The sequence below is a fragment of the Anabas testudineus genome, chromosome 11, assembly GCF_900324465.2.
Source record: "Anabas testudineus chromosome 11, fAnaTes1.2, whole genome shotgun sequence".
Taxonomy (NCBI): domain Eukaryota; kingdom Metazoa; phylum Chordata; class Actinopteri; order Anabantiformes; family Anabantidae; genus Anabas; species Anabas testudineus.
This window is the reverse complement of record NC_046620.1, coordinates 13,783,580-13,808,806: the sequence shown is the minus strand read 5'-3', so window position 1 is coordinate 13,808,806 and position 25,227 is coordinate 13,783,580. Positions and strand designations below refer to the sequence as shown.

General features: G+C 41.2%; 1 protein-coding gene across 4 annotated transcripts; it reads right to left on the bottom strand.

Annotated features, from left to right (window-relative positions):
* Window positions 1-1,154: 1,154 nt before the first annotated feature.
* On the bottom strand, window positions 1,155-22,951 carry igf2bp3 (insulin-like growth factor 2 mRNA binding protein 3). Of its 4 annotated transcripts, none has more exons than XM_026347684.1 (16): window positions 22,294-22,951; window positions 21,123-21,183; window positions 15,591-15,639; window positions 12,000-12,051; window positions 11,674-11,737; window positions 10,781-11,059; window positions 10,529-10,663; window positions 10,064-10,186; window positions 9,375-9,510; window positions 6,471-6,602; window positions 6,211-6,279; window positions 5,191-5,313; window positions 5,039-5,113; window positions 4,731-4,862; window positions 4,515-4,628; window positions 1,155-4,103 (listed from the first exon to the last, which is right to left on the bottom strand). In XM_026347684.1, exons 1-16 carry the CDS (start codon window positions 22,466-22,468, stop codon window positions 4,002-4,004), a joined length of 1,821 nt encoding a protein of 606 aa, XP_026203469.1. In that variant the 5' UTR covers window positions 22,469-22,951; the 3' UTR covers window positions 1,155-4,001. The 4 variants fall into 4 exon arrangements, with proteins under 4 accessions (XP_026203469.1, XP_026203470.1, XP_026203471.1 ...); XM_026347685.1 differs by having other exon boundaries at window positions 5,191-5,310; window positions 22,294-22,950; XM_026347686.1 differs by lacking the exon at window positions 6,211-6,279 and having other exon boundaries at window positions 22,294-22,950.
* Between the last annotated feature and the right edge of the window lie 2,276 nt (window positions 22,952-25,227).

Sequence of the window (25,227 nt, the reverse complement as noted above, 5' to 3'; positions counted from 1 at the left end):
TGAGTAAAGCACTGCTCCTTCTGATTTTAGCATTGAATACAGTAGTTACAGTAATATTACCTGGATTCAAGTCATGGCTGTTTGTTTTTTGAGCAAAACAAATGCTTTTGTGTAGTACCACTTTACAACTGACTTCAAAAGTGCCCTATGTTGTAACAGATTATTTCTAATCTAAAATGTCTAACACCAGTGATGTACATGCTTAGTTTAGTAAATTAAAATGGAAATGTTAAAATGAAGGACTCAAAATCTAACTCAAGGTATTCAGGATGACTAAAAGGTTGAGAGGTAACCACTTATATTTTGAGAATATTCACTTTTATCTCAATTATGTTAATTTATTTTACCAACTTTGCTTTGGTACAAACAAGTTAATACCTCAAGGTTTGGTGGAAGAGGCAGATTTTTTTTTTTTTTAAATCATTAACACCTCAATTTAAAATTAAAGTCCAGCTGATTGAAATGAAAGAAACACATCCACCTCTTCAATTTGAATAGGGTGGCCTAGACAGAAGGACCTCAATATAAAGCACTCCAGTACGACTCCACCGCCCACTACACCCTCAACAATGAGGGGAATTATTAGATTTCTGACGGTTAACTTTTAGTAATGTTTTAAAATTAGAATTCATGGCAGAGCTGCACTACTGGACTGCATTAGATTGTACAGCTGTAGCCAAGTAGCTAGATTGCATATTTTCATGTTAGTTTTTTTACTAACTAGAAAAATATATGTATATTTTTAGTCTACTGTATAATATGTAAGGTAATTTTTGGACACTGCCAATATCCTGTTAGTACATAATATGAATCCTCAAAGCACTTCTAGCAAGACCATTTTACTTTCAGTGAATAACAGTATATCCTGATTGTTTCACAAAGCTAGCACAATTATCAGCTAGTTAAGGTTTTTGAAATTTCAAAGTATGATAGCCCCCTTGCTGACATTTTGTTTTGAGTCGTGAAATATTCTGGCTTAATAATTAGATTCTGAAGAACATTTTTGAATTACATGATGTGGATCAAGTAGTCGGCCTTCAAACAACACTCCTCAGATACAGTAAGAAATATTTTTTTGGGGGGGGAGGGGGGAAAAATAAAACACGCCACAATTTAGTTTTTTTTTTTTTTTTTTTTTTTAATTCAGAGGCATTTGACAAGTGGAGCTGTGTGTGAGGGTGGAGGTGAAGGGGCACAAGCATGGTCGCAGAGAGGGAATATCATGCTGAAGATTGATAACTTTTTAAAACAAAAATTAAAAAAAAAAAAAAAAAAAAAAAAATCACTGGGAAAGAAAAGAAAAAAAAAAGAAAATCCACAGACCCAGTCCCTCATATCTGTCCCATACCAAGTTGATGTTACACAGCCAGGAAATGCTAACAGAAGAAAATGGCTACCAAATCAGCAAGTGTAGCATCTGTGAAAGACAAAAGGGAAAATAAGACAGGACTTATTTTGAAGTCTTACAAATCAGAAAAAAGGGTAGGCCCTTTTTTTTAAAAAACTGTATTTTCTCATTTTAACTATTGAATGCAAAATTAAACGCGTGATTTGACCTTTTTTCCACAAAAAACCCAAGCAAAAGTTCAAATACATGTAAGCCACACCACCAAAAATAGAAAGCAGAAAGAAAGAACAATCATTTGAGGATTTCAGTTATGCCAAAAAGGGTATTTATATATAGAGAGATAAACAGTGTCCAAAGAAAATAGTTTGATCGCTTTCAATTTTTTTTTTCCTCTCAACTAAGAGTACATGATTTTAGTTTTCATTCATATCTGGGCAAGCATGGGGAGGCATAAAGGGGGAAAGGGGGGCACTAATTTCTAACAAATAGAAGAATGCCTCTACTTCAAATACATGTCTAAAGAGGTAGATCAAAACAAACTGCAGAGGAGGGGGGGGGGGGGTAGGAAGGACGCAGGAGATCAGGAGGTGTCAGGGATAAACTTTAAGTATCACTTGTGCCCCTCAGTAAAGCGCGGTGTTAGGATGGCACACATGTAGAAATAAGTGTTCGGGGAGGGGGGGACTGAGGTATCAGTGCGCTCTGGCGCTCAGTGGGGGCAGGGTGGGGTGCCTAGTGCCACAACAACCCCCCACCCCCTCAGCTGAGGTAGACGGTGTTCTACTGTGGAAGCATGGATACACTCAAGCACTTTTACCACAATCAACATATTTACATTCGGCATGAAGAGAATTGAAATAAACTGTATACTTTAAGTTTTGGACTCTTTCCTTAGTAAGAATTCATTCAGTATTTTGTGTGCATCGTTTTTTTTTTCCTGTATGAACAAATTGAAACATCAAGTTACATTTGTGGGTTACAGGGAAAGGTTGTTCGTTTTAATCGTTTTCCTACAGCAAAAGAAAAAAACAAAAACAAAAAAGGCATCTATCAGTGTGACTCCCCCTACCCTCACCATGCAGTTAACATTGAGTTGATGGCCTGCTTACAAGGGCCACTCCGAACTGACAAAGCTTGCTCTATGAAAATAAATCTAGTCAGGCTTAGACCTTGTGAAGACAAGGTGGCAGATGGCCTAGGAACAGAGACAAAAAAAACAAAAAACACTGAAGCTCTGCAGACTCTAGGGCAGCTTCAGTGAGGACCATTACAGTCCACCCTGCAGAACCCTGACCACAGCCCTCAGAGGAAGGCAAAAATTCTGACAAATTTAAGTACCATTACCAAAAACGATGTCAATCCCAAAACTAAATGGCATTGCTGCAATTAAATACGATTGGCGTTGTTTGCATGTCTTAGTTGTGTTGTACTTTTTTCAGAAGATGGTGGACCCTCAGGGGAAAAACTGAGGTGATTTTCTTAATACTCCTGTCAGCCGCCAGCTGAGGGGGCACACCAACTCTTGCTCCGGGGCTGCTATGTACAAATCGACTTATGTACAGGGTCATCTTAAGTCACACATAAACATGTACAATGCCACCTAAAGCACCAGAGTTGAAGGCAAGGTCAGTTGGCAGCTGACCAAATTTTAAATTTTCTTAAAAAAATAAAAATGTTCAAAGACTATCAGCTTTATAAAGTATACAAAATACCACAAAAGCAAAATAAAAAAAGAAAGGAACATTTTTCATATATATATAATCATTTTTCTTTTCTCTTCTGAGGTACTAGATCCTGAGGTAGTTAAGTAAAATGCATATTAAATTGGTTTTCCAGGGCAGCAGCAGTTCGGCACCATTTCCTTAAGTGCCAGTCATGGTGCTGCCCTCACCTCTAAATATATATGTATATATTCATCTATGTATATAGGTCTATCTATAAAATGCATCCGAATTTATAAAATGCCACTATCATTACAGGGGCAGGACGCCCAATATAATCCACCCTTTTAGGGGTCCTGTCCTGAAACAAGAATCTTTCCCCTAAAGATGGCCCACCCAATCTGAGCCAACCCTCCCCCCAAATAAATCCATCTGTTGATCCAACCAGGACCTTGTTAGCAATGCCTTTTCCTTTCCACAGAAAACTAACGAGAAATATCCAACCTAATAAATGCTATGAAAAAAAATAAAAAGAAAAGAAAGTGTCAACTAAATCCGAAGTCAACCAAAACATCTTGTCAGGTCTGAAGTACCACACCAAGTAGGTGATAGGAGGGGGATCCTTATTTCTTTTTGTGTTTCTAGTGTAAAGATTTGGGATAAAAGGAAAATAATTTAACACACCCGTGTGGGGGGAGGGGGGGTCGGGGTGCGCAAGTGTGAGGGCAGGTGACATTGTTAGGAGCCCTCAGAAATACATTCTCACAGAGATGTAGAGGTGTGGTGGGTGGAGGCTTAGAGGCGCAGGTTCTCTTTTTAGCCACTCTTGAAAGTTCAAGTAGGACAAGGAGGGGTAGATGTTTGGTTGGGTTCTGATAACATTTGACCCCTGAGATGAGCACTTCAACTCCTTGTCTGGACCCCACTCCATCTGTCCATCTGTCAAGTCTTCTGGCAGATTCAGTCACCATTCCTCCAGCTTCACCGGATCTTCACTTCCTGCGGGGCAGTGGAGGTTGGGCTCCAGATGCAGGCTTGGCCTGCTGCTGCCTCCTAACCTGGGCTAGGATCTCCTGAATCTTCCTTTGGGCCAACTAGATGACATGGGACAAATGTTAAGATCCAGTTGCAGCACAACTAAATCTAATAAAGAGTGCATCAAGGACTCCACATCTTCTGCAAATTATGCCATATTTTAGTTTATGCTCTCCCTTCTACATTAGGAGCCCTATTAGCACCAGCTGAAGCACAGGCCATAGGTGCTATTCTACTTGGCAAGAAATAATGATTCTATAAGCAAGGCCTTGTCAAGTTAATGTAAACATTTAAAAATCTGGATTTGCATTAGATTACTTAAATCTGGATATTGGATATTACTTTTGCAGCCAAATATGGCTAATGAGAGGTTGTGTGCCTTTTGTGAAAGGCCAACAGACAAGGCTGTGTTTATGCAACAGCAACTTGAAACACTTGAACAACAATATTGTGTATTGTATGAAACTCACCTGGCATGCAAAGAAGTGTCCACTGATCTTGACTATAACTTGGTCATTCTCATCAGGGGTCTGGTCCCTGGGCACCACCACTTCTGCACATGTGAGGTTCTGGAGCTCATTTACCTGCAGTGGCAGACAAACTTCTTTAAGAGTAAAGAATTTGATAAGAACCAGTCATTTTCAAGTCTGCAGCTCAGTAATTAATGAGTCAGTGTCATTGTTTACCGTTTTCCCGCCTTTTCCAATTACTCGTCCAGCAGCAAAGGAGGGAACCTTGATGTGAGCCTCGAGCTTCACCTCCTCCTTAGGTCCAAAGAAATTCTCTTCTTTCAATTTGCCAAATATGCGACACTGTGCCTGCAGCACAACAGGGCAGAGTACAAATTACTTGCGGTGCACTTTCCTGGACTGGCTGCAAGAGGTCAAGGCTATGATAAGAATGTAAATAAAAGAGAGTGGTGCAACATAAATGGCAGACTCTACACAGAAGATACCATCAGCTCATAACTATTGTGTTTCTGAAGTCACAGCACCTTAAACTGAGCCTCTGGTGGTCCAACAATGATGACCATTCTTTGTTTGGCATCCATTCCTTCTGCAGGGGCAATCTGAAGGAGGGCAGACAGCCAGCATTAAAAACAATCATCATTGAGATTCTGAATTTTGCCACCTGTCCATCACTCACCTTGATTGAGGCTCCGGCAAAGTGTGACAGCTGTTTTATGTGTTGACCCTGTTTTCCGATGATTGCTCCCACTGCAAGCGCGGGGATGAACAGGTGAACCGTTTCTGATTCTGGGTGGCCCTGCTGGGTATAAATAGTTTAGTACTACTGTGATCTGGACAGGATCACACAGACACCAACCACAGACTACTTGCTCAATTTCCAGCCACCATTGCGCAGACAGAAGATCTAGCGAAAGCTGTATAAATTCTTTAAGCTACATCGGAGCTTCTGCCCTTTACCAGTTATCCGACTGGACTCTCTGTACCACAGTAACACGAACGCACATAATATGTTCATGTCCAGCAAGACACTCCAGTGAGTGCTGTGGCAATATTTAAAACTGCCGTTTAACAAACCGACACTTTCCATCCCACTCATAATTCACCATCTCCGTTTGCCACATGCATCAATTTAGTAATTCCATCTGAAAAGTTAATTAGGGTCATATTAAAGTGATGTTCATGCTTTTGACATTGCGCTCAGTTTCCTACTGCAGATGAAGCAGAGGCCTTTTTGCACACAGCTACAACACCTCACTTGTGTTAGCAGGGTGTGTGACTGACTTGAGCTCTGGAAGAGGAGGTGGTAGCATCGTTACACAGGAACAACAAGCAGCACTGTTGATTTTGGATGGAGCCCAGCAATGTGTCAGCCGAGGGCACTCTAACAACTTACTTTGGCAGCTGCCAAATCAGTGCCGACAATGTTTTACTCACCATTGTAAAAATATTCACTTTCCTAAACAAATACAAGCACTTGATATGTGGCACAAATAACACTGTAAAACACCCGCTGAAGCTGATAAATATAACTACAAGGCCTAGCTACTGTTGCCCATCAGGAGCAGCATCTCCCCAATGACCAGGTTAACTGCACACAGACTAGGTCAAGATCAATGGGCAGGTGGAAAAAATAAATAAAAAATCCTGCAGCGAGCAGCCACAAGCCGTGCAAAGCACTTTGGGATGGGTGACTTACAGCAAGAGGCTGGCTGCTCGCCAACAGCATAGAAGCCCAAAATGGCCCCTCACCCCCATAAGGACTGCACTAAAGGAAAAAAGAAACGTTAAACTGAGTGGCTAGAGACTATCCGCTTTGGTTTTAATAAACTGCAGTTTTCACTAGTCTAACCCAACAATTCAATTTAAATATTCAAACAAAGTCAGTCCTGGGTTTTTAAACGGCATTGTGTGGGAAAGGCCACACTACAAAATGCTATATGGAGACAAGTCACTTACTCCAAATGAGGAGCATCCACCGTGGGCTCCAGGAGGTGGGACATTAGACATGGAGGGACCCATCCCTGGTGCTCCACTGGGGAACAAACCCAGAGCATTCAGATTCAAGCCTGGAATCAGGTTCGACTGGAGCTGGAGAGAAAAAGGAAGTGTCTGTTAACGCGCTACAGATCAGGTTGTACGCCTGCTCATCAACACCATGTTCAAACGCAGCTCCTCAGAAAGTGCAAATTTCAAAGTTTTGTGATTTTTTTAAGTCAATTGAAACCTTTTAAGTGATATATGCCTTTTAACAGCTGTGCATCATACGGACTGGCCAAGTTGCTTCTCAATCCACACTAGCACAACTTTAAAGTGCTTTCGGTGTTTGTATTAGTGAGGTAAGGTAGCATAAATATTCCTGAGTTTCAACCACCACCTAGTATACGTATATTCTTTCAGATTTTCTGTTTCAATCTAAACTTAGTCTTATAACTTATATCTTAGTCTAAATATCTGTTTCATGTCATAGACAATGGACTTAAAATTATTTCTTTTTTGTTAGTGATATTCATGACAAAAAGATCACATTAAATATTTTATCCACATGTTCAGTATCAGGATCAGTGTAAATTCAATCATCAAATTGTAAACTACACGATTTAGGTAGTTTTTTTTTTTTTTTTTTAATCATTTGTCTAAATATTTATAAGTAGTTTGGTTTAGTGCCACCACCATCCATCCCACTTTAGATGGTGTGTGTCCGTCTAGAGATATGACAGAATTTATTAGAAGACCTAAACCCTGACATCTCAGAGTGGTGTAAATAAACCCACTCAGTTTTAACTCACACCCTTGATCTTGTTTTGACATATGGTGTTGAAATCGATCAATTAATAGTTTTTCCCCAAAGTCCTCTTTTATCTGCCATTTGTAACAACATTTAAATTTTAGTAGATCTACTAAACTTTAGTAGATGTTTATCTGAAAATGCAGTCGACAAATTTAAGAACTATATCATCTTTTATTTCAGAGCCATGTACCAACACAGGAGGGCAGTCATCCTAACTTTACTCCAGTACAAGCCCCTCTTGGTGAATCGGAGGAAGCTAGCTCCATGGCACAGTTCACAAATTCGTAGCTTAAAGTAGACGTCATGTAAGCTGGAGAGGTGGTGACGTTCCACTAATTTAGATTAATCTTGCTTAGCCTGGAGAGATGGTTAAATATATTTATAAAAAACCCTTGTAAAGCTAGAACCACATATTATTTCTCATTAATGGTGACAAATAAGCCCAGGTTTTTTTTTCAGTACTGTAACCAGGCTGATAAAGCTCTGCTGAGCTTAGTGTCCCCTCAACTCTTAGTTAAGAAATTCATAATGTCATAACTATTAAAGGAAAAAAAAAAAAATTATATTCTCTATTATATTCTAGATTCTGCAACTGGCATGGATGGTCTCGCATGTAGCAACTCTAGATCCATTTCTAAGAAATCACTTCCAGTTTCATCCATGTAGATCATGCCGAGTTAATTTCAATAATTAATCTACACCATCAACATTTCTTAGATCCCATCCTGACTAGAATGCTCAAAGATGTTTTACCTTTGGTTAGCATGTCTATATTAGATCAGATCAATTGATCTTTACCAACAGGCTACATACCACTGGCTTTTAAGGTTGCTGGAGTCAAACCTCTAGTAAAAAAAGCCTACTCTTGACTCATGAATTTTAGCCAATTATAGACCAATATCCAATCTGCCCTTTATCTCTGAAATCCTTGAAAAAGTGATTATGTGACCAGTGTAGGACTAACCTGTATGAAGATTTCCAGTAAGAAATTAAAGTATATCATAGTACAGAAACAACACTTGAACAATCTCCTAGCGTCAGACAACAGACAGACAACTCTCTATACTCGTCTTGTTGGATCTTAGTGCTGCATTTGACACTATAGATCACAACATTGTCTTGCACAGACTGGAACATGTCATTGGGGTTAAAGAAACAGCACTAGGCTGGTTTAAATAAAGTACTCGATGCAAACTAAAGTTAGCTATGGAGTTCCACAGGGTTCTGTGCTTGGGCAGAATCTTTTTACTCTATACATGTCCCCCTTGGGCAATATTATTCAGAAAGACTAAATTTTCATTGCTATACAGATGATGACCAGCTATATTTATCTATGAAACCAGAGGTAACTAGTCAATTAATTAAACTAAAAGCTTACTTAAAAAAAAAAAAAAAAAACACATACAAGGGCCTGGATGTCCTCTAATTTTCTACTCCTAAATTCAAAGACAGAGGTCATTTAGTTTGGTCTTAAAAACCTCAGAGACATGTCTAATCATATTCTTAACCTAGATAACATTGGCTAATACTGTGTGGAATCTCCAAGTTATCTTTGACCAGGATATCTCCTTTACATCATACGTACATAAAATAAATCTCTAGAACTGAGATCCCATTTCTCCTACGTTAGCTTCTTTCCATTGGCTGGCGGTTTCTTCCTCTCCACTGTTGCCTAGTGATGCTCAAGTGGGATTGTTGGGTTTTCTATATACAGTTAAATTTTCTGAGGCCTTAAACCTTAAAAACTGAAGCATCTGAAGTTGCGATTTGGCGCTATACAAATAAAATTAAATTCCAGCCTTTACTTCTTTTATTATAGGGACAACAACTGACAAACAAAACCCCTCTGAATTAAGAGTTTAAGGCAACTGTCATTTTCTTCTCTCTGCCCACATGTACATACACTATACAATTGTCACAATGCAACTGTGTAGCCAATGTCACAATGAGACATTCTTATGAAAAGGAATTACCACAATATGTTGTTGACAATACAATGAAGTCAAACTAGTAGAATAAACCATTAGAAAAACATTTTATATTTTTCTTGAATAAGCATTTAAAAGGCTTACATTCATAGCAGCCATGTCGCTCTCATAGGATTCCCTGATCTTCTTCATAACTTCTTCCTCAGCTCTTGAGCATGCCTCAATAGAGCCCTTCACTGTGATCGTCCGTTCTGGGTTGTACAGGGTTAGGTCCTGAAGACTGGACAAAACACAAGGTCAAACATGAAAACACCACAACAAATAATGAGGCATGCCATTCTCTTCATGCAATTGCATGAATGGGGGGAAAGTAGTTGTCCAAACATATCCCTGAACTTACTGAAGCCCTTTAATAATACATAAACTGAACTATCCTTCAATCATGTGCGTCTCTCGCCATCTGCAATTACACATTTTGATTAACATACTGCATTATAGGCACTTTCTATACCTAAAAAAATGAGCTGGTCTGACAAACTGATAGGCCTTTTGTAAAGACAGCACATCAGAGAAAGGAATAAGTGGGGGAGGCACGCGTGCACACGCTCAAGTCAAGAAGCCGTCATTTCGGCATTTGGAGGATGGAGACCAGGTTTTGAAGTCTCCAGGGAAAGGAGCTGTATTTGAGATGTTACATAGACTAGTCATGAGACATGAGAATGTTTCTGTCTCTAAAGCTTCCAGAGGACAATAGAAACAGAAGAACCTGTACAAGTTTCAGTTATGGGTCGGCAAGAACTGGTGGTGGAATGGGAAAGTGTGAGCAGTCTTACGGTGAGATTGTGATCTTGGTCCCCGTGTCCTGCTCGATTTTCTTCAGGTTGCGTCCTTCTTTCCCAATTAATCTTCCTACAAAGTTGTTATGTGCAAGGATCTTCAGTGGGATCTCCTCAGTACTGCAAAGACACATAGAATCTAAACCTAAATGTTCTTAAAGATTCTAATTAAACCTCCTTCAATATACAATTTGTTACGTTTTCTTGGTCTTTAGGTAATGTCAGTATTTTTACAAGCCTGACTGCACCCTCCAGTAAAACTTTTAATAAACAACCAAACATCATATGCATACAATACAATCATTTTGACTGCACCGAGTAAAAGATATATTTTTATATGTATTTATTATTATTTTCTCTTTTTAGAGAGCTTAAGAAAATGAAACAAGATGTTGCTTAACAGTGACTACTTCTGGTTTTTTACACAATTGGGTGACAAAACTCAAAACTGTAAAAACTCACAACTTTGTGTCGAGGGCTTCCTTTTGCATGATCTCCATGATTGTTCTACAAGCGTTCGAACAACCTTCAGGTGTGGAGTGAATCGTGATGGGCTTTTCTGCTGCACCTGCATTTTCTTTTCTATGAATGTCAATCCTGGAGTAAAAGGACAGAGGATTTGTACACACTTTGATGAGGTTAACAGTACAAGCAAAGGAAACAGCACAGCTCACGTACAATTCTCAGTGTAATTCCTGACCTCCATGTACCTACTTTGAGTGGGTCAGTTTGGTGATGTTGCGAATAGTAGCACCCTCTTTGCCAATAATTGCGCCTACAAACTGCGTTGGCACCAGCACGCGCAGTGGGATGTCTGACTGCACTTTGGGTCGTGCGCCCAAACCTGGGGAGCTGGAACGAGGGGGTCCACGGGCATTAAAGCCTCTCCTGCCCCCTGCTGAAGAACCATCTGGAGCAGCAGTCTCATCTGGGATGTAGGACACTTTCAAAGCATAGTTCTCCATCATATAGCCATTCAGCTTCTCCATTGCGCTGGGGAGCATAAAAAGATGTTGGTCTCCAGGTAGAACTCTTTATTGCCATTAACTAGGAGATGATTAAACACAGGAAATGTTTCAACAGCAGCCACAAGGTGAAAAACTGACCGGTATACCATTTTCCGTTACGACATTTAAACAAAATTATGAAGCCTGGATGCAAGAGCTCCTTACAGCAGAGCACCTCTGTTGACCTACAAGAAATTCACTCCAGCCACAAGACTTTAATTCGCACTCAATACATGTCTGCCTTGTTGGACTGGAGATTTTAAATGATCATCAATTATGCCTGTAGGCTTCTATCACTCGTGCAAGGAATATTGTAGTATGATTCATGTACACCAGGGGGCACCAGATGGCTAATTTAACCCCCTCCCATTCCAACTATCAGGCCCCTTCCTGCCCATCATTACTGAATGTCAAATGAAACTAGACAAGTTTTTGGAAGGAGGAAAATCATTAGAGGAAGCTGGTGTAATTTTAAAAATCACAAATGCTTAGTAAAGTGAAAACCTTACAAAAAAAAGATAGGACAAAAAGACATCAAGACAGATGAGTTTAAGGTTAATGATGTGAATGCACTATGTGCGCAAATGTGTACACACTCACAGCCTGGTCTGCTCCTTGGCTGCATATCGAACGTTGACTACTGCAGTCTCTGTGTCAGTGTTTACTGTGGGGCAATACACAGCAGAGTCAATTCTCACACACACACACACACACACACACATTCAATAATGGTGACAATTTACTGTTGTGTGATACTTTATACAGACAGTAAATAAAAAAAAATGCTTTAAATTATGATACTATATAAATTTATATTTATTAAAAATAAAATACAATATACAAATGTACAATAAAGTAACAGAGTAAAAGACTTTCTGAATCGTGTGTGTTAAGACAAGGTGGTGCAATTTTGTGACGGACTTTACCTTGTTCACAGCTCTCTACAGTTCCATACTGAGCAAGCATACTATCCAAAACCTAAGAGGGGGAAAAAAAAAAGAAAAAAGAAAAGACATGATTACTCAGACTTTGAAGGCTTTGACCAGAACCTGTTAGCGAGCAGAAGCTCATCTATGGGAACCAGCCCTGCTCGCTGCCAGGACACACTCCATTAATTTTGAAACTCAGAGTTCAATGCTGAGTTACGTGGATAAAATTGCTGCCTTCTTGTAAAAGCCTGTCTACCTCAAATTACGACTCTCCCCTTGAGGCCCCTGCACAGAACTCCACAGGCTGAGAGAGTTTTATTATAGTTTTTAAAAGTCTATTTCAAAAATAACTCACGTAAACCACCTTCTATATAGTAAACCAATGCATCAGACAATACACATGATTAAAAAGAAAAATGCAGACTGCTCACTGGTAAAAGTTCCTATAGCAGTGATTGTTATTTGTAGTATTTGCAAAAAAATATTACAGACAAAAATTACCAACAGGTTGAAATCATACATATTTAGAAAGGTACATTTAAAAATTATAGAACAGGCATCTTAAAAATAAAGAACGCCACGCCATGCTTGCCACCTGCCCGAATCTGGACAGCGAAGGTTTTCAAATCATAGATGATCAAATGTGGCGGAAGGGGGAGCGAGGGTTCTAAGCTAAGCTAAGACCTCTGACTATGCTCAGTCAAAACCAAAGCCACACCCCCAAGAGCTCAACCCCACTTTCTAGCCAACAAGACTGCGTCCCTGCCCCCCACCCCTTATCCACACTCCACCAACCCACCAACCAAGCAACTGCCCGCCTCCATACCATCTCCAGTCCACATCATTGGCTGCTCCAGGACTAAGAGTTCCCTGAAACCGACGGGTTGCTGGCTGGCTGATCTGCCTGTCCATCTGTCAAGCCTGGCCAATGGGAATCCAGGCCATTCAGGAAAGGGTGGGGTGCATTCCAGCAGGAAGCAGTGGCTGGGGGAGGGGTGCAAGTTCATGCTACACATTCTGTGAATCGGAGCACATGGAAGGGAAGGGGAAACAGTCCAGGCCCACCCACCCACTACAGCCTGCGAACACGCCACTACTCTCACCACTATTGTTGCACTTTAAGGCTTTGCACACGCACAGATACCATGACCCATTGTCTTATCTACCTGATAAGATACAAACAAGGCTTTTGCATCAAAGATCCCTTTCTATTCCGTTCTTTTTCTCCCCCAGCCCCACCCCCTCTAAGGGGGAGAAACCTCCATTTCACCTTTTGAGAAAGCAAGCAGCTTGTGTGCTACATACTAGGAACATGGGTGGATCTGGAGCTGTAGTCAATGGACATGCGTAGGCAAAGCGAGCCCACCATTACAAAAGCCTTTGAGCCTTTCCACAGACATTTGACCACAATGAGTGAATCAGGCTTAAATATAAAGCCATGTTGAAATCTGAAAACTTATACTGAACAAAAGTGCAATTTAATAAAAATTCTCATTAGGCTTCCACAGCGTTTATGGAGCAGGAAATGAAATTGAACACAAGAAGTACATGCTATCACAGCTAAACCTCTGCAAAGCAAAGAAAGGGGGAGGAAAAATAAATAAATAAAAACACATACACACGTCACCTAAAGCTGTTAACAGAACAGGAGATTCTACGTGGAAGCCAACAGTGGGATCGTTTCATGCCTCTGATTTATACAAAAAAAAAAAAAAAAAAAAGCTTGAGTGTAATTTCACCACTTAAAACTAGTCTGACAAACTTGAGTCCTGCTATTTTTATTTTTTTTTAAATATATGTGTGTGTCCAGCACACTAGCACGTAATCAAACAAGAATACCAAATTAAACACTTATCACATGCAGAGAATGAAAGGCATACAATACGCACAGACACACACACACACACTCGTCTGTTGCTCAACATTCATTTCTCACTAATCAGGCAGTGGCCTTCAAACCTGACCGTGTTACACCATTTCTATTGATATTCATTTTTTACATGAAAGCTTTTTGCTCATTAACCCTTTAAAGACTTCACAACAAGTGGACTTCATCTGACAGGGATTTAACACTGACCTTGGTGTCGTGTCTACTGCTTCCACACAGTAAATCCATTGAGCGAACCTATTCTAACACCTAATGAACAACTACTTGTGTGTCTGAGAAGAGTTTTGCATGATTGATTCAAACATGCTTTTCAGAAGAATTTGTCACAGAGGTGTTATATGGGCATGTTGATTAGTATACTCTGGTTCACGTTATCTGTTTTGTTATATCCAATCCAGGTCAAATCATTTGTGCAGTGTAAAAAGAGCTACCTGTATTGGAATGGGTGTGTGTAGAAGTGATTTTGGAGAGGATTAAATGCAAGCCATGAATTTTAATTTTAGATTCATTAGTGTGGAACCTCTAAGCTGTTTGTATATGAATGTAATGAGTGACAAAAACTATAGAACAAAACCAACATTGCATTCAATACAATTCAGCAGTGGAACCCTGAAACAATGTTTCTTAAATTTACACATTAACATTTTTACTGTAGCCATTACTACTACAAGCGATGCAAGGAGGTTATGGTGGTATTTATGGATGGTGTCATTTTATAATTAGTTACCAATAGAAATTCCTTATAAAACAATCATATCCAACTGTAAAAGCTGTATCAACACCAGCCAGATTTAATACTCTGACATGAGTTTTTAAAGTATTTAATGTAATAAAATGACGCATTCGCTGATTTTATTTTGCCCACCCTCTATACATCAAACACTATTAAATTTGCATAATTTAAATTAGACACACTGCAAATATAAAATACTTTTTTTTTTTTTAAATTACAAAAACTACAGCACCACAAAACAAATGACTACGTAAACTGACTTTTTTAATGTCCCATAAATCTTATACGGACTTCCTCATTTGGGCTAGTCAGGTCAAACCCCTCGTCCCATGAATGTTTCATAACTCCACAGACAATACCCTTGGTCCCTTAGTTTATTTTTACTTCATTTCTAAATTAGTTTTGTTTTTGTTTTTTTGGCAAGAAACACATGGTGTTAAAAAAAAAAAAAAAAAAGCTTTCAAACTAGCACTCAGCATGGAAAGGCACCCATGATGCACCACGACAGGACATTTCAGTCACATTTCCCACTAAAGAAAATGAAATCCTGTGTAACCAAAGAACAAGCTTCTTCCCCCAAAGTAGTCCACAACATGTCTAGTAGCAACAGTGCGATTTAAATTGGTCTGAGCCAGCTACAACATCTAGATACCCACATTTTTACAGCAGCTTTGTTCAGTAAAACCTCACCACCCATCTTGCACTTCCCAGGCAGCAGTCATTGCAAAGACTCAACCACACAATCTTCACCGTCCAAGTTCAACTGATATCAGTGGCATTTTTTACTCTACCAGTTGCACCCATTGGTTTGAGCTGCAGCCTCACTCCAACAAATCATCAAGCTCATACTTAATTGAAATCTAAAAAGGGACGAAAGGTGACTCCCGAGGTTACTAAATGAGAGCCCAGTTGGGCAGCCCCCATTGTGCCCCGCCCTGGAAGCAGTTAGCAGCCCGTTAGCACTCACCTCCCACTGCATGTGAGGCGGGATGTTCCTGATCTGCAGCTTACAGCTCCTGGAGGGAGAACAGAGAAGGAAGAACGTGGGGGATGGATACAAGAGGAAGAGAAAAGAAGGAATTCAAGGAAGATGGAAGAAATGTGAAAGAAGAGGGGAAAATGAGTTAGTTGCCAACAATTACAAAGCATAATCATACAGATTATGGACAAGATTCATTTATTTGTAAAAAACAAACAAAATGTGTCTCAATTCCTCCAAAACACTACGACAGACCAGGATAGAGAAGCTGCCCTGTTAGAATTCTGTTTCCAACTCAGCAGGTGCACCAAGATACCCTGGGTAAAACGTGGGAGGAAGTAAAAGGAGGGGGGGGTGGGAACGGGCAGAGCGGCCATTTGGAATTACCACTGGGTGGCCTAAATTGAGTTGAGGGTGCTCAAAATTAAAATTAAACTAAATATGTACCACACCCCTTCTCCCAAATCAATAACTGTGTCAAGGAGAGCAAAAAAATGAGACGGGGGGGGAAGAGAAACAGGGTGGTGAAGTGGAAGAAATGTGTAGTAAGAGGCACCAAGAGAAGAGCACACGAAAAACAGCACTGAAAAGGCAAATATACTCTGAATGTCATGTCTCCACACTGAGTCAAGCATGTGCCCTACGGTATTGCATGAAGTTTCAGCCACTGCAGGGCTCGAGCCCACTCTTTTCAACCAAAATAGACACTTATCCAGGAGCATCCAGCTGTTGTTATCAAAACAGGGAAGGGAGGGCTAGAACCAAAGGGAATCTCCACTGGCTGCATCACACTAAACAGTAAGAATCCAAATTGCATGCTTGTTCATAGAGTGTGCATGCAGCAGAAGCAAGTGGAGACTAACAGTTACAATAGTGCTGCTGTGTGCTGTCACTAGAATCAACCAGGACAGAAATCCCCAGTGTATCCTTTTAGAATGAAGGTTCACATTTTAGTTACAATCAGAGTACAGTGACTTTGTGCGGAGGTCGCGCAGACAATGGAACTTGTGGATCAATGTGTCACAAAGGGGGAAAAAAAAATTAAAAAAGTGAGAAAAGTGCAAGCCACTTCAATCTATGTGACAAAAACCAAAAGGAATAAAAATGGGAGTGGACACATGCGATAGAGAATCCCAAAACCCTGAACTCTAACCATTTCCACACCAGTCTTACACCAACTCTGCACATACTTGATACATATGCAGCATGTGCAGCCAATTCCACTTTTATTGTGTGTGGACACCACTGTGCGTCTTGTGTAAAAACATCCAGGTAAAGCGTTACATTACACACATCTCATTCTTTTCCCCTCAAGCTTCACTGAGCTGCTAAGTGATGTTTAAATGCAGCTCATCTACTTGTACTTACGGTTCCAATACTAAGGCTTGCTGTTTGTTTGTTTTTTTATTTGCTGCTTAGATTACATCTTACAGCATAAACTAGTTTAAAAACCATTTACACTTAAACTGAAGAAAGAGGATATGTAACAAAAAGGTAATTTAAAAATGACAAAGCACATGTAGGCCGTCAAACACACTAAACGCAACAAGGGCCGCAGAAACTGAAATTCCTCAGCTTAACCACTGCGACCATAATCAAGCTAACAGTAGTCCAACAACATATTTTATTTGACACATTAGAAACTAAATCTAAAAGGGCAAATTGTAAAGAAAATTCCCAAATAACTTTCAAGAGTAATATCAACCCTTCTCGCCCTTCCTGGCTCGTCAGGCCTCCCCTCCCCACACATTCTGTATGCTCTGCATTGCGGTGGGAACGCCATGCGAAGTGTGCAAATGCACCAAGCACTTCCAGTCGGATTAACCTATAGCTCCACACACAGAAGTAGGCAACCAGTAGGGGCTGGGTGGGGTGGGGGTTGGGGGTGGTATACAATCTCTAGTCCCAGCCTTTGATTTGGGGTGGGGGGTGTGGTGCTGGTGGGGACTAGCCCTGTTTCAGGCAAGGGTAACAAGGGCCCTCTCTGCCCTGTGGGGGTGGGGCCCTGTTGCCATGGACACGGACAAGTCCACTGACAGAAACATGTAGAGTGGGGTTAAAAGTGGGAGGGTAGGAGGAGAGGGCCAGGAGAGACTGGGGTGGGATCGTCATGTGATGACCAAGAGGAGGCCGTGGTTCTTATTTACATTTTAAAATGGACCAACCAATTCTGCACCCCCATTGCCCAGCTGACACCTATGGGCCGGTAGCGAGTGGGTGTATAGATGTGTGGGGAAGCATGCCCATTCATCTACTCAAAAAAAATTATTAATTACACCAAAAAAAAAAAAAAAAAAAAAAAAAAAAAGCCAACCACTGTGACACTGCACCATACCCTCTCCATCTCTATCGTCCCACCATACGGAAACACCCTACATCAACGCTGCCAGAAGCCATGTGGGACATGAGCTCTGTGCTCAACGCCCATCCACAGTCATTCACTATTCAGTATGCAGAGGTTCTGAATGACTGAACTCCACACAGTCTTGTTTCCGCTGCCCTCGCACAGGCCTTATATGCACATTGTGCACCCATTAAGCTACATTCAACACATGCATTTGGAGAGATTGGAAATCTGAGGTAATTCCAAACCAGTGATTTTAACTGTTAGAAATGACTTCGCTTCTGCAAACATACGTTTGTCTTCATGTCCCCCAGTACACGTAAGAAATAATTTGTGTGAAGGGAAAGCAAAAATGTCATTATCTGAGCCTAGGAGGAAGAGAATTGGAGGACCCTTTTCCTGCAGTCAGGGTAAAACAAGGGGCCACATTCATAATTCGCTGGCACCCCAAGTCCCCGCTGCAAATCCCCGTTTGTGCAGGTGGGGCCCCACAGTGACCCCATGACCCAGAATTCTTGCAATAAACCAAACAAACTACAACTAATCTTAACTTATCAACGTTTTTAGTTCTGTTGTTTTTAAAACACATTCTTTAAAATAAACAAAGCTTTACAGCAGTGAGGGCAAATGCAAAAAAATATATAAAAACTAAAAATTCAGTGGTACACCTTTGAAGCAAGTGTGTTCAATGCCTGCTTCTCTCTCGCCAACACAAATACACACACAGACACACACACACACACACTTGGGGCTACCCCTTATAGCCATGTCATTTTCTTTCTTCCTGTACGTGTAACTAACAACGTGTAACTAGCAATGTTTATTTTGTTGAATTTATCCACCAAAGGCAGCAACATCTGACCCAGTAACTTCACAATAATGACAACTGCAATAAAGTTTGGCTTAAAGTTTAAATAGGTTTGATAATATATATATATAAAAAAAAAAATAAAAAAAAAACATTTAGTGCCAACAAGTTCAATAAATGTCTGTTAAAAGCTACCATGATCAAAAGTTAAATTATGCCTGCCATTGAGCAAAATAAGTCTGTTTCAACTGTGTAGCTACCAGCTTAAAATCCTATTTAACAAATTAGATTCTTTCTCAGAATAAAAATTTAAAGACATTGTTAAGACTGAGTGGGTGTCACTTAAATGCCAGATTTAAAAAAAAAAAACGCACACTTTTTCAGAAGTCAGGCAAAGCAAATATAAATATGCATAATGAGAAAAGGGTTTAATGACAAGAATATAATAGTGAAGAAGATGTTTTCAATTTATTGGATTGTGTTGTTTAAGCAAACAACACATCTTCATGAGTCACCATTTCTATTTTACGTGGCACACATTTCGCCAATGCAGTAGAAATAACGTTAGTGGACTTTTGGCCATGAGCGTTTTCGCGCATTCCAGTCAACGCACATCAAAAAGCTTGACGTGATGCATTTTGGCCAACGTGAAGAGGCCACACACCATGACACGTCACCCTACGCAGGCCCATCTATATTAACCCCCAAACCGTAGCCACCCCACCTTGAGCCTTGTCTGCTGTTGCGCTCCCCTCCTTCCCTTAGGGGTTCAAAGGTTAAGCCATGGTGATTGGCCAAGCTCCCAGCTGATATTTGCAGGCAGGAATGCAAAGAGGGGCCCCACTGTACAAGTGAGTGTGGCGTGTAGCCTATGCTCGGAATACTGTTCTCACTGACTGCTGCTATGTTCCATGTTCTAAGAGGAGGGCACGTTTTACTTTTTTGAAGTGTGGCTGAAACTCGACTCTGTTGCAGCCATAGCCAACACAGCAGACTGCACTAAAAGACAGAGCAACGTCACCAGAATTTTTTTTGTTGTTGTTTTTTGTTTGTTTGTTTTTGGAGGAATATCAAGATTTGACGCTAAATTCCCCACGTAACGCACCTGGTTTATTTATCCAGGCTACTGTTAGACAGCTTACGCATGGGTGACGTTCAGGTGGAAAAAATACATTTCACGTTAAGAAAATAAAACTAAGTCTAAATAACCCCTGCTCGCTGCATTTTCACATCCAAGCACTTCCTAAATTAATTTAACCCATGCATAAAAAGCTGAAAAAGCTCACGCCGCATCTTTCACCTCGACGTTCTGGCTCCAAACGAGGCTTGTTGCTTTACGCAAAACAGCAGGTCATTTAATTCGACTTTAAAAGGAGGCACATCACGCAAATTGTGTGTAGTGACTCTTTGAAAAATCACCACACCAATCACCAAACAAGCGCCATTTTAGCCTTATTCATGAACGCACATATTATGACCGAATTGCGCCACAAAAACAACAAATACGCACGAAATAACTTAAAAACACAAGTATTGTCACGTCCTCATGTCAAAATAGGTTTATGGTACATTTTTTGGAAACCATCCACTGAAACACGACACTCTAATGTGACTACGGGGGGGTCCAACTGTGAACCTTAGGGTTTTCCGTGACTTGGGCCTCAAACCTCCCATTCCACTCGCGTTTGGGAGTCCATCTCATGCAACAGCAGCACAATGTGCAGAGGAGGGCGGAAGCGCAGGGCAGGCAGGGAGAATGACAGGCAGATCCTTCTTAAATGGACGACTCCACAAGGCCTATACGCCTCAGAGCCAGCCTGGTCTAACTCTGCACACTCAGGCTTTATATCAACTATTGTACGCGTACAATAAATAATAAGAAAACACCAGTGAGTGGGAGAGCGACAAAAGACAATCACGTGCTGGTTAAACCCCAAAATGCACGACGGTTTTAGGAGCACAGACATGGCGAGAGAGGAGGGTGGTGGTGGTGAGGGGGGGGGGGGTGCGCCACCATATGCCCCTTTCATCTGACCCCAAAGCATTCACAGGAAAAATAAATAAATACAAAAAACTATAATTCCTCCAAATTAAAAATAAATAAATAAGAGACAGCACCGAGTTTAACAATGCTCGGCAGCAACACGAACACATACACTCCCAGAGCTGTGTCGCCTGGTGTTGGAAATGAAGCAGGAAATGTAGAAAATGGTAGAGTAAAAGAAAAATAATAAAACACACACACACACACACACACACAGAGAGGGGGAGAGAGAGAGAGAGAGAGTGAGAGCCTCCATACACAGACACATATACACAGGCGCTCCTACGACTTGAACCCAGCACTATAGATGAAGCCACGACCTACCTTTGACGTTTGGGGACCGAGTGCTCCACTTCGAGAACTTTCCCATGAAGTTCAACTTTACCTAGAAAAACAAAAACAACTTTTAATTATTTTGTCCCCCCCTCAGTAGTCATTTCACCTCCTAAACAGCCTCCCCCCCCACCACCACCACCACCTTCCCCCCTCTTCCTCCCTTTTTCTTGCGTATTCAATGCTTAGTGTTTACTGCCCCTTTTCTTTTTTGTTTTGTTTTGTTTTTTTTAAATGGAGTGTGCTCAAATCTAAACAGACGTATGGAGACATGGCTGCGTCCTGGAAATTTGCAGCCGAGTTGTGATAGCGAGGCCAATTGCTCCAAGTGTGCAAGTCACCAACAGCACGAAGAGACACAAATAAGCCAGACATTAGCTCCATTCGTTAAATCCTGAGTTTTGGCTCAACATGTTACGTGTTCTGCACGCTCGGGCTTAACTTTAATTTCAAATCGCTGAGCAGCAGACAGAAATTGAAGGGGTATAATGAAAGCCAAGTGGTTGTGTGTGTCTCAGTTAGTTGGCCTACATTTGACCAACGCAATTAAACCACCTGGTGTGTCAGCATGGGCGAAATGGCTTCACAGTGTAGCGAGTTGTGGCCGCTGGAGAAGGCCTGTACTTTGAAAGCCGGGATAAGAAAGCAAGTTCAAATTGAAACTGGTAGAAAAAAGCAGCAAGGGACACCACGGCCCGTGCTCCTGATCGTGCCAAAGTGGGCTGTGTGATAGAGCCACAATAAGGCTCACTTTACGGCGTGCACAGCCTGCTGCCCGTGCGCCCCACTGCCCTGAACGGCACATAACATGCATTAGCAAAAAGCCTTGGTGTTCTCATCCTCCTGATTGTGTTTACTCGACCATTTTCCTCCAGCTACGTACAGTGAAATCACAAGAGCTGAATTTCCCCCTCAAACCCTGAGCATCCATTTCCATGAACCCACAGTGTCAAAAGGCCAAGTAAAGGTTGTGTGAGAGTAAGATAGCCTGGATACACCCCACCACCACCACCACCACCCCCCTCCACCCTACAGGGTTACGTGAATTTCTCATAGGGGCCCTGAAGTGAAAGGCAATCTCCACAATTGCAGCACTTGCGTGCGTCTTTCCAAAAATGCCACTTTATTTATTTATTTATTTTTTGCCCCCAAAAATTCTCACCTGAAAGAACATCGATGGCCTTCATTGCAGCCTTCTCGTCCGGGCAATCCACAAACGCATAGCCAGTTTTGACAAGAAACGGACCACTGTGCGGAATCTTCCACTGCTCAAAGATAGTTTCGAAGTCCTCTTCGCTCGCCTCTGCGCTCACGTTGCCAATGTAAAGCTTATTCATGTTCTGCGCCGAAAAGGGACAATCTTTACGCCGAGGGAGTGATAGTTATTTGCTCTCACGGATGTGCAGTGTTTGGAGTAGCCTAAATCGCCTTTACTACTACCGAGTGGCTGTGGCGTGCTTCCCGGTCGCTCAAGCCACAGATAGATTTAAACTGGCAGCCTCACAGTGCGTTTGCGCTCCCTCGCCCCTCTGTCTCTATCGCGCAATAAATAAATGCTCAATTATTAATCTCGTGTCTCCAAACGCTGGCGGGCTGGGTGAAAAGGAGGAGAAACTACTTTGTGTCTTCCTCCAAACCCCTTGGCAAAGAGACAGAGAATGTCACACACGGTAAGGCTGGCGCCCGCCTCTAAGTCTAGAGCCTAGAAAAAGAAGAAGAAGGGGGGAGAGAAAAAAAAAAATCCTCTGCTATTCCGGCTTTTTTGAATGAGCCACGTGTTCAAACTACAAATCAGCCCACACGTGAGGAATCCCAATTGCTCAATTAAGTGTTTGGGATTGAGGAAAATTGCACGACAATCTGGGGTGGGGACAGCAGAGGGGAGTGGAGAAAAAAAGGAGGGGAAGAGTGGATTGGTGTTGGGAAAAAACCTGGCGAGCTATGTGCGTAAAGGGATTCCGTGAGAACCCAGTGTATCTTCACTAAAATCACATTCGTGTGCCTTTCTCTGCAAACCCTCGATTCTCATTGGTCGGTTCAGGAATAGTAAAACGGCAGTGTGCTCACGCACGCTCACAACAGGGAGACGCTGATATTGCGGGGTTTATACCCACGGCAGTGTTAAGTGCGCTACACCGATGACACACTAGGAGGAAAAGGGGGTGGGGCCATTCATAAATGATGTTGCATTATATTGTTAAGTTGCACTGTGAGCACATTTTAATTTTTCTGAATCTTGAATAGGGAGGGTCTTGCTGCGTTTATGGGGCCCTCGCGCAATATGGGAATGACACGTACTACTGTCCAAATGACGGCATCCATCTTTTCCAACTAGAGTGGAGCCATGCCCTCCCTGATCCACAACTCAAAGTCCAACCGCAGGCCCGAATCGCACAAAATATTATTGAAGGGGGTGTCTTTGGGCGAGATGAGTGTTGCTGCGCCACTTGTTTTTTTCCAACTTTCAGACCGTTTGGCGCATGGAGGAAGCGCTGGCCATGTGGAGTTCATGCACATGGCGAACCCTCTCTGCTATACCTCCGACATGGATTTGCATTTAAGAGGGAGGGGTCTCTTAGACCAAAGTGTTTGTAGCGACCTATGCAATGCATAGCCCAAATTGAATGGCGTGTAGAATACATGTCTAAAATATTATGCAACTGTCAGTAATATGTTCTGTAAACCATAGGCAAAGGCCGATAGTTTACGCGTAGGTCACCCTGCAGAGAATGGCCCCGTTTACAGAATTAATGGGTGGTTAAATCCATACCTGTTGATAATATAAAGATACTTGTTATAGGTTTTCACCATCAGACTCCACAAATGAAATTCACATACCAGATCATGAATACTGGTTGATCGTGTCTAACAAGAGATTTGTATGAAAGGATAGTCAAATATAAATCTATTTATCTATCTATCTATCTATCTATCTATCTATCTATCTATCTATCTATCTATCTATCTATCTATCTATCTATCTATCTATCTATCTATCTATCTATCTCCATTTACAGGAAAGCAAAATCATAGCCATCATATAACTTTTTTATAGTTCACATTGTTACAAATTGGCAACAATTTAATTTGGCACTCATCACAATGCATACATCATAGAAATCAAATCATACCTTTATATATACCTACACCTAATACAGAACAGAACTGTCTGACAGGCATTGTGCACAGGTAAACACATGCAGACCCTCAGTCTAAAGGTAGTGTGAAAGCTAAATTTGAAACTTTATGTACACATACAGTTGCAAGAAAAATAATGGCACTGTTAGCAATTTCCTGGTTTTCTAGGATATATTAGCCATGGAATATGATCTGATCTTCACAAATAACAACAAACACAACATTTCTCAACTGATAAAACACAAACAGAGACGATGTTTCATGTTTGTTACTGAACACACCTATTAAACATAAAAAGCGACGATGGAAAATGTAAGTGAAACACTAGGTTTCTGATGTCACGGAACTTCACTTGGAGTAAGGTGTTAGCAGATCTGGGGTACAATCAGTGGAACAACAATGAAGGTGTGGTTTATCACAGTGTGCTGTTCACAAGCAGCATCAAAACCTGCAATGGAGAGTTAGTTTGCATGTAGCTGGAAGGAGTCACAGAGCAATCTCAAAGAGTTCAGCTGTTCATCAGTCCACGGTTAGACATATAATCTAAATGGAGATGATTTTATCTTGTGGTAGTGAGAAAACGTCTTGTGGACTGAATAAACAAAAGTTGAATTGTTTAGGAAAAACACACAGCGCTACATATGACTTAAAAGGGGAACTGTGTACTTATATGAACATGTATTTATTTTATTTATTTAACCAGGAAAATCTCGTTGACTTCAGAAATCTCTTACAAGGGAGATCTGGGTAGTAGATAGTGATAAGGCACAAACAATCATACATGACAACACCATACTCACAATACAGTATGGCAGAGCGAGCATCGTGATTTGGGGCTGCTTTGCTGCCTCTGGACCTAAACAACTTGTCATTTTGGAGGGGGAAAATTAATTCCTAGGTTTATCAAGGTATCCTGTGGGTGTCTGCAAGCAGAAGCTCAGGAGATGCTGGGTGATGC